Here is a 16,815-nt window from a genome sequence, read left to right on the forward strand (position 1 = left end):
AGCAGCACTTCTGGTGATTTATCAATAGCGAGCCGGCACCAAAAATCTTTCAGCTGTGCCAGGGTACCTCGTTGAACACTTCACAAGCACTTTTTATTAATATTTTCTTCCTTTTTTATACTCTCATTTTACCACTAGAAAAGATTTAGAAGTACCACCAGGAAAAAAAAAAAAGAAAAATGTCAAAGTCAGTTATTCAAGAGCCAGGCTATTAAAGAAATTTCATTCTTACAACACAAATCTAAGACAAGTCATCAGACCAGGTCTGGAACACGCTCCAGTCAGACAGCACTCAAGAGGTAGAAAACAAAGACCCATTATTCTCTTCTGAAGGACTAAACAGGCTACAATTTCAGTATAAGAAAGGGTTGATAGTAAACAACTCCAAAATTTTACCTGAAACACCTTTTTAATGCAATATGTACAGCAAGAGATAACATAAAATCATTCCGATTAGGAGTAGAGAAGGCTGTGAGAAACATTAAAGACTCTCAAGAATCATCAATAAACGATGAGCACAATGTTAAATTAAAATCATTGTTGACAAGTAGGAGGTAGTGTACAGATGGAGGATTGATTTTAGCCACTCCAATACTTTCCTTGGTCCTAAACCAGTTACAGCCCTGGAGGTAAATACTTGAGCACTACCCAGAGCAAGGAAACCTCCTTTCCAGCTCCAGCAACTACTCCGAGTACATAAAACATTACAGAGCAAACCCAATCAGATTGTGTATTAAGATGCCACTTTCTGAATCGCTGGAATACAGCTTTCCACTCTTCCTACCTTGTATCAAAAATAAATGAGAAAAAATGAACAAACAAAATGCTCGGGGAGGAGACTATAAATGTTAGAAGCCTGGGGAGCCTTCCATGGGAAGAGAGGGGATTGAGCAGATTGGTTCTGCATGCTTTAGAGCAGACAAAATAAGATGAAACAAGGGAGAGCAGACAAAGAAAAGTAATAAAAAGAAATACGAAGTGCACTCCTGAGCTCTTTCCTCTCACTACAGAAAGGCAACGTATTTAAAATCAAAGCCAGGACATCCTGTTTGGTGGGTTGGTTTGTTCTTTTAAAATCAAACCAACTGTTGACATGCGGAACTCCTTTCTACAAGATTCAATGATGTTAAGCATGCTAGAAGGATTTAAAAACAATTAGATATTTGCATGAATAATAACAAAATCCTCCAGAGTTACATTACACGGAATACCAAGAGCTTTTGCTCTTTTTTTTTTTTTAATGCAAACAGCTTATTACATCTCACTGCCCAGGGCTGCTGCAAGAGATCTCTGTACAGGCTGGACGGTCTGTGACCGTCCTCCCTGGGTGCTTTCCTGCCCCCACCCACGCCGCTTGCTTTGGCCAGTGTCCCACACACAGTCCTGGACAAGGAAGACTGATTATCCAGTTTGGAAATTCATGATCCTTTCATAGCTGAAATCCCGGCCTCTAAAACAGAAATGGGAAATCCCCGTCGACACCACGGTCCCAAATTTCAGCACCTGAATCTTAAACACTTGATTCTCTGTTTTGGTTGGCCTTCATGCTACCTTTTGTATTCAAAGATTTACTAACACTGCTAAGTTGATTTTAATTATTGCTATTATTCAGCTGTACTAGGAAGCTTTTTTAATATTCCTATTGTATTTTCAACAGTGCCTTTAGAGAATGTTTTTATTATTCCCTGATTCAGCTATTTTGCATACACTTTCCTGTTCTAGAAAACCTGCATCTTATGTTATTTGGCGAAATAAAAAGATGGGCATTTTACAGCAGTTTCACTCTATACTGATGTGGCATTTATTCAGCACTGGCAGCACAGAAATAGAATAGCCAGCCATTCCCACAGGGATGCAACGTTGGAGCAGAGATTGGCTGTATGTTTTATAACTTCTGCACCTCAACTTTCAGACAAGTTCAGCTAACGACCTCTGCATAGCTCTTCTTGGCAGAAGAAAATGAAATGAAGCAACCCACATCCCTGCAAGGGAATTCTCATCTTTATTTTACTGATGGGGAGACCAGGAGTTAGAGATGGAGAAATCACAAAAGCCTTAAAAGCAAGATGGCACTAGAGCCAAGGGAGAACCATGGTGTGCTCTGCTCCAGCCACTGGATAAACCATTAATTAATTTGAATTTGAGGTAGCACAAAAGCTGTAAACAAATGGGAAGACAAATTAGAAATGGAAAGGAAAGTGATTTTTTTTTTTTTTTTTTTTTTTTTTGGATCCTACAGAACCACAGAATGAAGCGTAACCACACTGAGGACAGTTGCTGTTGGACAGTCACAGTGAATAAAAGTCCGTCAATACAACTGGCGCTCAATTGTCACTCTGTATAGCGCTACGGGAAATAACGAGTTCAAGCCACCATATAAACCGATGCTACTTTTTTCCTATTTTACATTGCAATGCTTCAGGCTTTGTCCTCTCTGGCCAGGTTGTCAAAACTCACATCCAGACCACTGCCCTCCTGGGAGGTACCGCAGCCGCCCCCGCAGTGCTCCTTCCCTCCCAGGGGACCTGCAGCAGGGCAGAGCCCCGCTCCCCTGGGAACAAGGGCTGGCAGAGCGCTTCAAAGGAGAAAGAAGCAGCAAAGCAGCGGGAGCCATGTGAAAATGCTCTTCCAAATACTGGCACCCGGGCAGTGCATGTAAAACAGAAGCTATAAATCCAGACAAAGAGCCACTTATATGCAGAATAGCACCAGGATGCTCTGGCCCGTGGCTTGTTCACAGCTTAGGCATGTGCAGTGCCGCAGTTCTGCGATGAGTTGCTGTCACCATACAATTACTTGCTTGCACAAGCACATTTTAGCCCATCAGGCCTCTAGCATCAGTATGGATTTCCAAGCAAGGAATGACGACATGGCTTTCATGGGGTGCCAGCCCACGGTTTAGGAGCACCACAGAGTGCCAGTTCTGGCACTGGTCTATCCGCTGACGTCAGGTGAGTCACTATATAACGTTGTACCTCAGTTTCCCCATTTGTAAAGGGCAAGCATGAAGCTGACTTGCCTAGAAAGGCACTTGAAAAATCTGTTTGGGAAACCATCACTTCTTTTGCTCCTCATCATTGTTTGAAAAGGCATTTTCACTTTACTCAGATGTTTCGGCTTCTCAGAAAAGCAAGCACAGAAGCACATTAGCCCCAGAAGTTTTCTTGATGTTATGCGAATGAATTACATTGTGGTTCTGTCAATATATATATCAGCTACTCTATAACACAGAAAGGTTATTGGCAATCTTTACTGTCTGATAAAAAGGAAAAGAAAAGCATGCTATTTTTTTTAAATTAGTGCATTTGGGTCCTTGTTAAAGCTGCTCATGGCTTGCAATAAAGTGCAATGTTCAGTTATAATAGTTATAAACCAATGTTAATATGTGCTGGGGTGAGTTTCATACAAGTGATCTCTGTAGCTCATAAAAATGACACTCCAGTGTATTTCACCATCACAGCAAGAGAGACTTATAAAACAGCTGTGGTGGAAAGTAAATAAAATATATATGACTCGTATAAAGGAACAGTTTCCCCACTGTGGAGACTTTGGGCACTGTATCACTTTTTATATTATACTGTATTAAGACAATTGCTTTGATCTCAACAATAAAGAAAGTTGGCCCAGCTCCTTAATTTTTGGTTAACCAAACTGAGATCTTTTGCAATAACTTTAGTGTGACTGCTCAGAAACCAGCCCAACAAAAACAACTCGTGCCGGCTGGGCCCTCTCTAGTCTTGGGTTACCTCAACGACCAGCAACGCCAGGGACTAGTTCTGGGGCCCTCGTCCTCTGCCATCACCAGACTCTACTTGCCACAAAACATATTGAACCAAGATCAGGAGATTTCTCGCCTTACCTGCTTTGAAGATCCACTCCAAGTATCCGTTTAGTTCCCGTTCAATTTGCTGCTGCCTACGGAGTTTCAGGAAAGCTCGACGATTTTCTACCCTCTCTCGTTCTTTGGCAAATTCACTATGGAGACAGAAGAGTAAGAAAGTGTGTGTCACGAGTGGTCAGGGAAAAATACGCAGCCTTCTTTTACCTTTCAGACTGTATTCACAAAGCTTATGAAGTCGATGGCAGCCGTAGTGAGTGGAAACCACAGCACGCCACGTGTTGTTGTCCAACAAACTACTACTTTGTGTAGCTCAGCTGTTTCTCCACCTCTCTCATCCTGAAAGAGGACTGCAAACCGCCATGCCCACACACTTCTTTTGTCCTAGGGCCATTACGAGATCCTGATGCACAACCACATACACCTGTCCAGTCACGCAGTACAAATTATTATCCCCATCACCAAAACCTATCCTCTGTCTCTCTCCACACCAGTCATTCCACAGCAGAATTTCCTCCAGAAGCACAATATTATGTTACAGAGACACCATCACTCTTCTGGTGTTGGAAGAGATCTACTCTTCCCTCTAAGCCTTTCTTCAAGTTTTGTCAGGCTTAAGACGACTTTGACAAACGAGAGCTGCAAGTGAGGATGCGTACTCTGGGGTCAAGGTGAAATAGCCCAGATGCTCTGGGTTGAGGGTAACAATGATCCTGCTATTTGCTAAAATCACACGGAAAGTAAGTATCTTGATATCAAACCATTAGAACAGGACTGCACAGGAGAGCCAGAAAGTAACGTTCATCCAACCATCGCAAAAATCTTGTCCAAGTACATTCTATTGCCTAGTTTGAAATGGTGCTGAGACAGCAGTGCAGCCACCACCCTAAGACACCCATCTACCGTTTATGGAGCTCTGAACCAGCCTCTGCAGCCTCTCACTTTGAGCGCACACTGGTGTGACTCCCAACAGAAGTTTAATCTATACGGTTAAATGTGGGATGGGGCTTTTGTCCCTCATGTACACCAGCAGTTCACTCATTATCTCATTTGACAGCTTAACTCTGCTGTGTCCTTCAAATCTTCAGTTAACTGTTAGTTGTTGCAAACCTGTAGTTAACCACTGTTCTTGACTAATACAGCACCTAATCACCTGTTCATCACCCACACACGTTCCTCAAAAGCCAGCAAAAAGCAGGAGATGGGAAGAAGATGGAAGAATGGGGGGGGGTGTGAAGAAGCTGCAAGTGCCAGAGACAGCTTTACATTCAGTCTACACTTTACCCTTCGAGGCTGACGTTTTTGTTTCATTTGGCAGGACTGTCTGACCCACAGAGAAGGGACTGCGGGGAGAACTTGGCTCAGCACTGCGACGCACACCGGTACCAGCCACTGATGTGAGATATGTCATCAGCAGAACCGTTATCTTGATTTTGGCTGTGCATCCCAATCTCCTGACTTCCCTCTCCTGTCCCCCACCTGACAACACAGCCCATGACCCCATCCTTGAAACAGAGGAAGCCAAAACATCTCTCCAAACCAATGGCTCCTCCTTGGCATTCAGCACATGTCTGCTGGGTGACTCAGGATCCTGCACGTGTCAGCTGGATTGCCGATTTTCTCCCTCTTCCTTTTTAATGTTCTCATTTCTGGTTCAGTGCCCCGTGGTCGGGGCCACGGACCTCCTCTCAGTTTTGATTTCTTTCTGGAGAGGGAGGAATGAGATCAGACAACACAAGGTGACAACATGCATTTAAATTGCCAGACGTGGAGGGGCCACGCTTCCTGCGTTACAGGCTCGTGTCACCGCAAATTTCCCAGAGCTGGGCTGTGCTGGACGGGAGCAGGAGGCAACACCCGGCGGGGAGTTTCATGAAGGACCGGAGAGAGCAGGAAGGACAGCAGACGAGCCATGGCACCGCTCCCTCGGCCTTCAGGAGCGACCAAGGGAGAGTTTTCCTTGCAAAGCCTTTCATCCTCTGCCAGCTCCTATCTGGCCTAAGGAAAGTAAAAGCTACCTAGGACTTGTCCCTTTAATTTCAAATTTAAACATATCAGAAAACGAGGGAGAAACCGTGCCAAGTTGCAAATCTTCAGTAGTTTCTGTACAGCCATGCACGCTTTTCACAAGACACGAGTGAGGAATGTTGCTGAGGTTAAAGCCACCTGCACCCTCCTGCTCCCTGGAGCTGGCAGGTTTGGTCCTGCTGTAGAAGCCGGGAAGGAAACGTCCAGGAGAAGACAGTACCTTGGGTCTCTGCTCATGGAATGCCTTCTGAGTACTACAGAGGTGTAGCAAAATCATCCAGGTTGAAGTCTGGAGGGTCTTGATGTATGGTCTTCCTGGCAGAGGAATGCACCACTTGCTCTTTCCCCTATCTCCAGGAGAGAGGTCTGATGAAGCTGGAACTTGTCAAAAGATTGTGTTTTTCTTTATGAAATGTATTAATAAAAGCACGTGTGTCTCTTCCACTACATTCATAACCATTCAGGAACTGAAATACTCCCCGTTTGCAGCAACTGGAAAACTCCCAGAATTTCTGTTTGAGAGCTCTTCAACAAAATTTTAGAACATATTCAAAGAAAAGGGGGGAAAATTGTATCAAAAATGTCATATTTCATCTAAAAACATTTCAGCTGAAGTTTTCCTGTCAGATCTAAATGAAAACACAGAAAGTCCCATGGGAACATTTGGCAGCAGTAAATAAGTTTCCTCTCTTATTCAGCATAATTTCTATTTATGCCACTGACTTGCAAAAATCTCCCAAATCACCAGAAAGGAAACCTGAGCAGGAAATATGCTGCCTTCCATCCAGCTTTACCTCTCTAGGACTTTCATCATAGCTGGTCCTCCACACTTTGCCCAATTCTGGAATGAGTAATAACGTTCACCCATTCTCATCCTTGGCTGTTGTCAACCATCACGTGGCCCAAAAGCCCTCCAAAATATTAATCTTTCAGCAGTGTCCAGATAGGCATTCAGAGGAGAAAAGCTGAAAGGTCGGTACTCCTACACACAGCACAGCAAGAAGAGACACTGCTTTGGAGGAAGCCGTCCTCTGCCTGGGTAGATGACTACAATGCATTTTAGTTACAACATGACAGTTGTGAATAACTGATTCTACAGAGACAGCAGGAACAAACAGAAATCAAAGAAAGGGCATTCATCATGGAAACCACATGCCATCCAGTCAAGCTCAATGTGTCACATTTTTCATCTCAAGAGTGGTTGGTGCTTAAAGTCACCAGGAAAATGGATGATTGTTGCCTATCACCTCGGTGGGTGGAAGAGTAAAATAAATCTTGGTGTAAATATGCACTGGAATAGCCACTTCAGGGAAATTCAAGAGCCCCCTCCCAGCCACAAAAGTGACAAGGTCAACTCATGAGTAACCACCAGGGCCAGTAACAGATTATAAACCAATGAAATTCTCACAAGTACTTTATCCATGCTGGCCTTAAATTAAAAATACTGTCACAGCAACCAAAAAGTAAAAGAAACAAACAAACAACAAAAAAAACAAAAACAAAAAAGCCCCACAACAAAAAGCCCCACAACCTCCATCCCCCGAGTCTCTGATTAACCTTCCTATATGACAGCAGAGAGCAGAGATGAAGCATCATGTAATGCGTCTCCTGGTCTCGGGTTTCATGGCACGCTCCCAGGGCCAGCGACGGCAGACCTGCTGCAAGACTAATCACACCATTAAACCTCTGCAATTCAGGTTTTCTGCTTAGAAAGCAGACAGAAATGCTTCCCACTCACAGAGAAGAGGCAGAGAGAGATGATATAGCGTCACTGTCATTGCTACCACTAACAGTGCTGATGATTAGCAATTTGTAATAACAACGTAGGTAATTAGCTCCTCATTCAGAATAATACCACTGAGCTACACATGATCTCATGAAATCTCAGATCTTAAAATGGGAGAACACCCTTCATCTACTGAATCTAACGCACTGTTCAGAGTGAGCAGAAAGAAGCACAGATCTCAGAAGGACTACACCAAGGACTCCTGGAAAGCAGCTGTAAAGAACTTTTGGAATTTTAAGTCTAAAACAAAACAAAGCAATCAGTTTTAGGATTAGCTTCATGTCCAGTCCAAGTATGTCAAAGGAACGAGTAAAGCTGAGCCTGGATCGCCTGTGACATCTAGAGACATAGTCCTGCCTGGAGAAATGCAGCCCTCAAGAATGGAGAGGAGCCAGATAATTCAAGTGGGTGAGCTGCTGGCGAAGGAACCAGCCAGGAGTGCAGATGTTTGACTGAGTTACTCACAGGCCAAAACAAATTCTCCAGGTGGAGAAACAAAATTAGCCAAGACAGGAGGCTTAATTTGTAAGCTTTGTTGCTTGAATGTGGAGCAGTGCCCAAGAACAGATTTTATACTTGTCAGCAGCCTGTTAAGCAGCCCACGTCACTTGGGAGCAGAGAGGGACAGGCTGGAGGTAGAAGATGGAAAACACCAACTCCTCTGGCTGCCTGACATGCGAGTCGGAGGAGCATCAGTGCGGGAAACACGTGGTGGAAGAGTAGCAGTGGTACAAAACCATAGGTGTTGTGCTACTCGGGGGCTGCCTGGATGAGGAGAGGTGAAGCGTTAAAAATTCCTCACTGTTTCAGTCCACCCCTTTTACAATCAGCAAGGAAGGAACCTCAGAACCACCTTGGTGCCCATTATCCACCTAACTTTCAGTAAGCTTTCAGCATGAGCAACACTGAGGTAGGAATTTCTGTAAGAGGCTGCAAAAGGACTGCAGAACGTTATTGCAGTGATAAGAACGTGCCCTTGTAACACCCCAGACATACGAACATGCTGGATGATAACAGAGCTAAGATAAATGCAACACTATTTGCATTTTTCCGTAAACCCAAATCTCTTGTGCTCTTGGCAGGCTGCAACCACTTGCTCAGGGGCAAAGCATCACTTATGAGATTCTCCAGAGTGCCTTAGGGTAACTTCTCAGCACAGGGACCGCACACACCCCCAAGCCTCCCAGCATCCTGAGAGCATCCACACGCAAGCAGAAACACTAAATTGCATTTTAAGTGCAGAAGTCCATTTCCTACCATTTCTTTTGGTTAATCAACTGTGAGAAGGAAATAGAGAAAGAGCCTTCTGTTAATTTTTCCTTTCCCTCCCAGGTCTGCTTTTGGTGCTGGGGTTTACCGCCTTGTCCTAATTCAACCAAATCCCAGCCGCTTGGATGAAGCCAGTTACAATAACGTGGAAGGCAGACTCCTGCTGAGCCAACCCTCCTTGTGCTCCTTCCATTCTGTAGACCCTGCAATACTTGTGTGATTGGGTTTGCTACCTCATACACACAGTCCTGCAAAGCCCCTCGCGGCTTACTTCACCAGGATCTGATCCAGTTAATACTCCTAACATTTCATTCACTAACCGCATCAGCATCCACGTGTTTATAGAAAAGCAGATTCTTGCTCCGGGGAAAGAATTTGTTCTGCAGGTTCATATCTCTGTCTTTTGTCTTCCTGGAGAACAGTAAATCCTTGATAAGGGGAAGCCTCTGCTGGATGCAACAAAAAAGCCCAACACCTTTATGACTGTAACTGTTTATACAACTAAGGACACAAAGCCTCGGCTGTGCTAAACATTTATTTTACCTTCTGCAAACCTGTTCTTTGAGAGGCAGAGACAGCGGGGGAGTCCTAGCAGAAAGAAAAAGAGAGAGCCCATGGAGAGCGAGCAGGAGCAAGACAGACAGTGGGGAGCAGAAAGAGAAAAGCAGATGTTCAGTGTCCTGGATGCAGAGGCAGGAAGAGCCTGGGGACCTGCTGAGCATCCTCACCCCTCCTGCGGGTGCTGTGGTGATTTAGGGCAGCGCAGAGGGAGGCAGGCAGGACACCACATAGGAAGGAGGGTATCTGAAGCATAACAAAGCTCAGGATCTAAGCAGAGACACCATCTTCCCTCGATTCCTGAAGCATTTTGCTTCAGCAGGGTGCACTGTCATCAGGGAACCATCATCAACAGCAGCACCAGTGACTCTTTGAACTCTTAGAGATGAAAGGACCCACCTGAGCCCACAACACGGCTCCAAGAGCCTGAAAGGGGCTTCCGGGGAGGCAGCAGCAGGAGAACAACAATCTTGCAGGCATGACGCCCTGAAGGCCAGCCACCTCAAAGGGACTAAACTTCGGTGTTTCTCACAAAAGCTCCTCTAGGAGAGGAGGAAAGGCAGCCACAGCAGGGGCTGAATTATTCACAGCAGCACACAGGAGGCGAGGGGAAGGGACAGGGGAGGAGAGAGAGAGCATCATTGCCTTTAGTGCACTAACCTGGGTGGATGCTGGTGGGTTAGAAATATAGGTGGAGGGTAGAATCAAATTTGGCTTAGGAAAGAAAAATATGAAGACAAGTGTAGGGTCCCACACCCAGGGAGGAATAACTCCAAGCACCAGTACAGGTTGGGGGTTGACCTGCAGCGAAGGACCTGGGAGTCCTGGTGGACAAGTTCTCCATGACCATCAGTGCACCCTCGTGGCCAAGAAGGCCAATGGTACCTGGGGTGCATTAAGAAGAGCGTGGCCAGCAGGTCAAGGAAGGTTCTCCTCCCCCTCTGCTCTGCCCTGCTGAGGCCGCATCTGGAGTTCTGTGTCCAGTTCTGGGCTCCCCAGTTCCAGACAGACAGGGAACTACTGGGGAGAGTCCAGCGGAGGGCTGCGAGGATGAGGAGGGGCCTGGAGCATCTCTGGTATGAGAAAAGGCTGAGAGAGCTGGGGCTGGTTAGCCTGGAGAAGACTGAGAGGGGATCTCATCAATACTTATCAATATCTAAAGGGCAGGTGTTCAAGAGGAAGGGGCCAGACTCTTCTCAGTGGTACCCAGTGACAGGACAAGGGGCAATGAGCACAGACTGGAACACGGGAAGTTCCATCCCAATATGAGCAAAAACTTCTTCACTCTCAGGGTGACTGAGCACTGGGACAAGCTGCCCAGAGAGGTTGTGGAGTCTCCTTCTCTGGAGAGATTCAAAACCTGCCTGGATGCGATCCTGTGCAACCTGCTCTGGGTGATCCTGCTTTAGCAGGGGGGTTGGACTAGATGTCCCTTCCAACCCCTGCCGTTCTGTGATTCCGTGATGAAATAAATGCAGGACTAAGCAGAGAAGCAGTGCAATTTCCAGCTGCCTGGACATGAGGTGTCATGGCCCGTAGCTGGGAAGATGCAGACTTGAGAGGACATGGCTCAGCTGTGTCCATAGCAGGCACCTCACACCCAGAAGGGCCGCAAACAAAATGAGATATCAGCAAAGACATCAGTTTCTTTACCATAGCATCAGATATCTTTACCACAGTAAGCCCCAGGAGACTTTAGGATGCACCAAGGTATGGTTATTCTCATTCACAGACAAAATCCTTAAGTGGCAAAACTAAAAATAATTTGATGCCTCTGCCTGCTTTCTGATTTGAAAATGTGAATATAAAGGCATGTAGGGTATTGTTAAATCACGGGTTTTAAATACCTCTAAAAATCAGGCCCAGGTCACCACTGAACATAGGCAAAGTGTATTGATTAGAAAGTCCATCTGGAACAAGAAGAAAAGGATGGAAATGTACCTCATTTGAGCAAGAAGAAAATCTGAGGGAGGTGAAAGCAAGTACGTCCCAGGGGCACAGAGAGATCACACAAGAAAGTGCTGGAACAAGATGAACCCAAGCAACTGATTCACCTGGAAAACCATCAGTAAGAATTTCTTTATGCTGATGACATTTGATACCTGTAAGACTTTGTTTTCCTATCCATAAAGGTACTTTGCTGAGAATTCAGACTTTTGAACCTTGTTATTAAACAAGGAAAGCCCAGAGGAAGACTGAGATTTCTTAGAGCTGAAGATGACAAAGGTCTGTGGCTCATCATCCACCTCAGGTTGTCCCATCAACTGCACAAAATCCCGAAGACACACAGCATTAAATGTTTTTACCTCACCTGGAGCTACAGCCAGCCAAGATCACACTGGGCATGGTCTGAGGAGGCATATTCATCTCTCCCAGACTGAGCCCAGACATACAGACCCAGCTGGCTGAGCTGCTTAACCCATCCTAATATCCACTGCTTGGGAATGAAGACTGGCTCAATCAATCCTGCACAGCTAGAGCTGCTTCTGCTTCCTCCTCATTGCTCTAAAGAGGGTGAAAACATAGCTCTCCTCAACCAGCTGACAAAGGATCAAAATATCACAGAGAGATGGATCCCTCAGCACCGAGCCAGGCTTCACAGTCACTTTTATCAATGAACATAACAGGAAGATGCTTCAAATGCAAGCCAGATATGGGATACGTCTTGTATTTCTAGAAAGAGAAGAGGAACAGCACAGAGGTGAAGCCTTCAATGCATCTTCCTTCCTTTTGTCTTTACATTCAGCTTGTTCTGATTTCACTTTGATTCCACCTAATCCGATTTGAAATGCTGTGAGTGCCACAGCTGGGCAAACCTAGCTCGAAGGAGGCAATAACAAAGAGAGAAAAAGGAATTAAAAAGCACCATTTATCTCATAGAATCAGCCTACTGCAATTTCTGGATGAACCTCTGGCTCTGTTCATCAAGTCTTCACCCTGGAGTCAAAGCAGAGGCCCCAGGAAATTCAAATTTAGGTCTCCTATGTATCGTTCCTGTATCACAGGCTTTAATTTCCATTGCGGCTTAACAGAAGGGCAAATAAAGGTAGTCCATCTCTCCTATACTAACCAAAAACACAGAAGGAACAAAGGGTCCACATTCAATAGGACATTCAGCTTGATGAGATGAAGCTCATGTGGCAAGTCATTGCTCCCTGACCCCTTCTGCAAGAAACACACGTGCTTCTCCCACATTTCTTGTTTGCAATTACAGCTTTCTCAAAAAGGGTGATGAGGAAGGAACAACAGGAAAGAACTTTTTTTTTTTTCCCCACTGTCTTTCCCCTCCTTTTTTATGCACAGGGTGGGGAAAGACTAAAAGCAATGAGACAGCAAGCAGAATCTCATATCTTTTCATGATGCAGTTCTGCTGCTGCAAATAATTAACACCAGCCAAAGTCAGATCACAGCAGGTAACAGTGAACTTGGAACAAATTTGCAGGGAAAATGAATGATTGTCTCTGTAATGAGGGAGAAGGAGGACAGAAGAACACTTTGCCATTATGACAAATTAATCAGCCTGATTCTTTTCCAGCCTCTGCACATCTTGCAGCCTGAAGTTTTATGATCTCAATCTGGCAAAAATCCTCAGGATAGGAAAACATGTCATGAAACTCAGCAGAGCAAGTCACCGAGACAGCCAGTTCAATGGGGCTGTGCTTCCTCCCAGGGAGCTGTTCTAACAGCACAAAAACCTCAGTGACCCAAGGTACAGTGATCAGAAACAGGTATCCCCTAGGGAGTGTGAGCACACGACAGGGAGTGTTTAACGGGCCTCTGCCCAGAGAGCATCACCCCACACTGCAGACTGCTCAAAACAGGGTGCAGCAGTGAAGAATTAAAGCACCGTTTACCCTGACCCTCGTTTGCCTGCAAGGTGCCAGCACGGTCTGTGGCTGTATCCCTTGCCAGGCTCCTGCTGTCACAAAGATGCTGCATCCGTTCAAAACGTCTCCCTGCAGTTCTTACACCAGGTGGTCTCATACAACAAGAGGCAGGTGTTGCACATCTCAGGACAGAGCAGGTCTGGACCATGTTATGGTAATACTTTAGCAGGCAAGATGCAAACTGGCCACTGCGGTGCCTCTCCACGCTTGGTTATTGCAGCCAGATGAGTAAACCTCAGGAAAGATCATTACTCTTCACTGGCTGGTCTGGAAATACCTCAGGCTTCACCATAAATATTTGAGGGCATGACAAGCAGCATTTTTCACACTCAAGAGACACAGACTCTCAGTATTCAAATGCATCGTTCACAGTGCACTGCCCTCTCTGGCCAGCACTCCTGCTGTCTCGCCACCCTCAGCACTCCCCACCACTGCGTGAAACAGTGCCAGAAAGCACTTAGCCTTGAAATAAGTTAAATCATCTTCCTCACAGCATCCCATGATAACGTTTATCCTCTTTGCATTGTGTAATCAAAACAGTCACAAATGTATTGTACAGAGTCATCCGGCTCGTTACCAGGCAAAATTAATACCCAACAACACCCCAGCTGTAGAAAACTCCATAATCCCACCAGCCCACCAAGAAAGGTGCTAGCTGGGCTGAGAAGAGACTGAAGGCTGGGAGAACAGCAGCAGGAGAAAAACAGCATTGGTTATCACTGCTAAGGGATGGATTCTCCCCCTCCACTCTCGTGAGACCCACCTGCAGTACTGCGTCCAGCTCTGGAGTCCCCAACATGAGGGGGACATGGAGCTGTTGGAGCGAGTCCAGAGGAGGCCACGGAGATGGTCAGAGGGCTGGAGCACCTCTGCTATGGAGACAGGCTGAGAGAGTTGGGCTTGTTCAGCCTGGAGAAGAGAAGGCTCCGGGGAGACCTTAGAGCCCCTTCCAGTCCCTGCAGGGGCTCCAGGAAAGCTGGAGAGGGGCTGGTGACAAGGGCAGGGAGTGACAGGCCAAGGGGAATGGCCTGAAGCTGCAGGAGGGGAGATGGAGATGGGATCTGAGTCAGAAATCCTTCCCGGTGAGGATGCTGAGGCCCTGGCACAGGGTGCCCAGAGAAGCTGTGGCTGCCCCTGGCTCCCTGGCAGTGTTCAAGGCCAGGTTGGATGGGGCTTTGGGCAACCTGGGCTAGTGGAGGGTGTCCCTGCCCATGGCAGGGGGTGGAACTAGATGGGCGTTGAGGTCCCTTCCAACCCAAACCAGTCTGGGATTCTACAGAACACCAGGAAATAAGGTGTATGTGGAGGTGGGTTCCCGTTTCTTGGTGCCAACGCCTGCCACAGCAGGATGGAAGAGGGCTGCAGCCTGCTAGCAAGAAAACAGTATAAAGGTAGAAAAAGAATGAGCGTTGGTCAGGACTTCTCATGTTAATGGGCAGTTATTTTTCCTTCCTCACTGTAAACTGCAGAACCATGTGCAGAGTTCAATAAAAAAAAAATTACCAGGCTCATCATAGGGCCAGAACTGGAGCCAAATCCCATGACATCCCAAGTGGCAAACAACCCTGTGTTTAGGGAAAACTGAAAGGCATCTGAGGTCAACCCTTCCTGGCATGACTTGGAGCCAGAACATTCCCATGATGCCACCAGAGGCAGCCAATCTCTTTTTCTATGGAAAGGTTGTATTCCCTGTGATGGATGCTTCTTTTGCTACCTAAGTCACAAAGAGTTTACAAATAATCTAGTAGTAAGAATAACCACCCACCTCAGTCAATGCAAAAAGATGTTTCAAGAGAAATATATTATGGATACAAATTCCTAAACATTTTCATTACTGCTGTTGTTCCACTCTGCACTGGAAACCTTGCAAAATGCTACCCCAATTTCTGGGAACCAAGGTGCCCAACTGTCTGGAACAAGATTGGCATGAATAAAACCTCGTTTGTCTTTTGGATGGATGGGTGGTTCAGCAGAACTTTAACCAGCTGTCTAATCTTCCCCCCCCCCCCCCCCCCCACGTCTTTTTTTTTTTCCTCCCTTTTTTTTTGTCTGTGGTATCAGGTTTGGGCAGTCACCCCACAATGCTGCCCGGCACATGGATGGGCAGAACACATCCTGTGTCTGCCCATCTTACGTAGGCAGACTTCTACAGTTCACGTGAAGAAGCAAATGAGCCTACCAAATGTCTTAATGCTACCAAAGGGGAGAGAAATCTCTCCTCCTGCTTCTGCTCTCCTGCCCCTATACAGTCCTGATCTTCTCTTGAATCAGCTATGACACTCAGTAAAAGCTCCTCCAGAAGAAAATAATCTGTGTTTTCCTGCTCTATTGGTTTCTGCAGGGCTGTTGAGCTTTATCAGCTCATGGAGGAATCAAACATCAGAGAGGGAAAACAGAAAGCAGGAGGAATACATAGCGAGGAGTAGAGAGGAAAATGCCCGACAAGGGACACAAACCCGCATTACCACTGCTCCACAGCAAACGAGATGCTGTGCTCCTGCTGGAGAACCCCGCATCCTCTGTAAACAAGCACAGGCAGTTCCTGGACTGTTTCAATTGGTGTTCACCTGTATATCTATGACCACTGCAGTGCTCCAGGAAAACTCTGAATCCTACCGTATTCACAGCTAGAGAACAGCACAGTCTGTCTTTGCTTGTGATGTGCAACCTGACAAGGGGGAGCTGCTACCCATTTCCCCAGTCAGAGACCCACCTTCAGCACTGTGGTGAGCAGGTATGGCACAGCACCCACCGCAACATGCACCTTTAGTAAAGGCATAGGAGAGCTCAACATCCCCATTGCACCATCAGAAATAAGCTGTTTGCAACACCTCCGCACCCGTGTCCTAGGATCATCGGGGAAATCTAGATATTCGGTGGCACAAGCAGAGCTGAGCTCCGCTGGCAGCCTGGTCCCCAGTGCTTCCATCAGGGAGGGGAAAGGAACAGAAGGCACAGCGCATCATTTGGGGAGGGTTTTAAATATTAACCGATTACAAGGACATTGGCAGTGCTTTGATCAGCACGCATGAGGAAGACGCACTGTACAGCAGGCAGAGTCTCATTTAATCTGAATTAAGGAGTCAACACGGTTTTAGTTATATCTTTAGCCAGGTACTCAGAGGTTTTTGTCATATCAACTGTGGCCCAAGATTGTAGGTTATTTTTATACCAAGTTTTTACCAACACTTAGAGATTTCCGCATCTCCCTGTCACTTCCCCGCCTTTGCTTTCATTATAATTCCAAAAGAATCAGCAGAGGGGAAAGGTTGTTTGCTCTTTATTTTAAAACAGGTTATCATCTCTTCTGTAGAATTCTGTAGACATTTTGCTAGCAGATGAGACTGAGGATCCTAACCAGGTCAATCTATCTACACTGCTCAAACAGACAAACCCAGGAGCTAAGCCCACTCATATTAGCTATCTGCCCAGTGTTGACACGGGTTCAC

The 16,815-nt window shown here is 46.1% G+C and overlaps 1 protein-coding gene across 5 annotated transcripts in view; it reads right to left on the reverse strand.

Moving 5' to 3' along the window:
* CACNA1B (calcium voltage-gated channel subunit alpha1 B) overlaps window positions 1-16,815 on the reverse strand; it is a 294,580-nt gene that overhangs the window by 142,369 nt on the left and 135,396 nt on the right. For all 5 annotated transcript variants that reach the window (XM_075772765.1, XM_075772766.1, XM_075772767.1 and 2 more), the window contains exon 8: window positions 3,860-3,975. In XM_075772765.1, the coding sequence (XP_075628880.1) occupies window positions 3,860-3,975 (116 nt within the window). The remainder of the gene's footprint in view (window positions 1-3,859; window positions 3,976-16,815) is intronic.

The sequence above is a fragment of the Balearica regulorum genome, chromosome 20 (genome assembly GCF_011004875.1).
Source record: "Balearica regulorum gibbericeps isolate bBalReg1 chromosome 20, bBalReg1.pri, whole genome shotgun sequence".
Lineage (NCBI taxonomy): Eukaryota > Metazoa > Chordata > Aves > Gruiformes > Gruidae > Balearica > Balearica regulorum.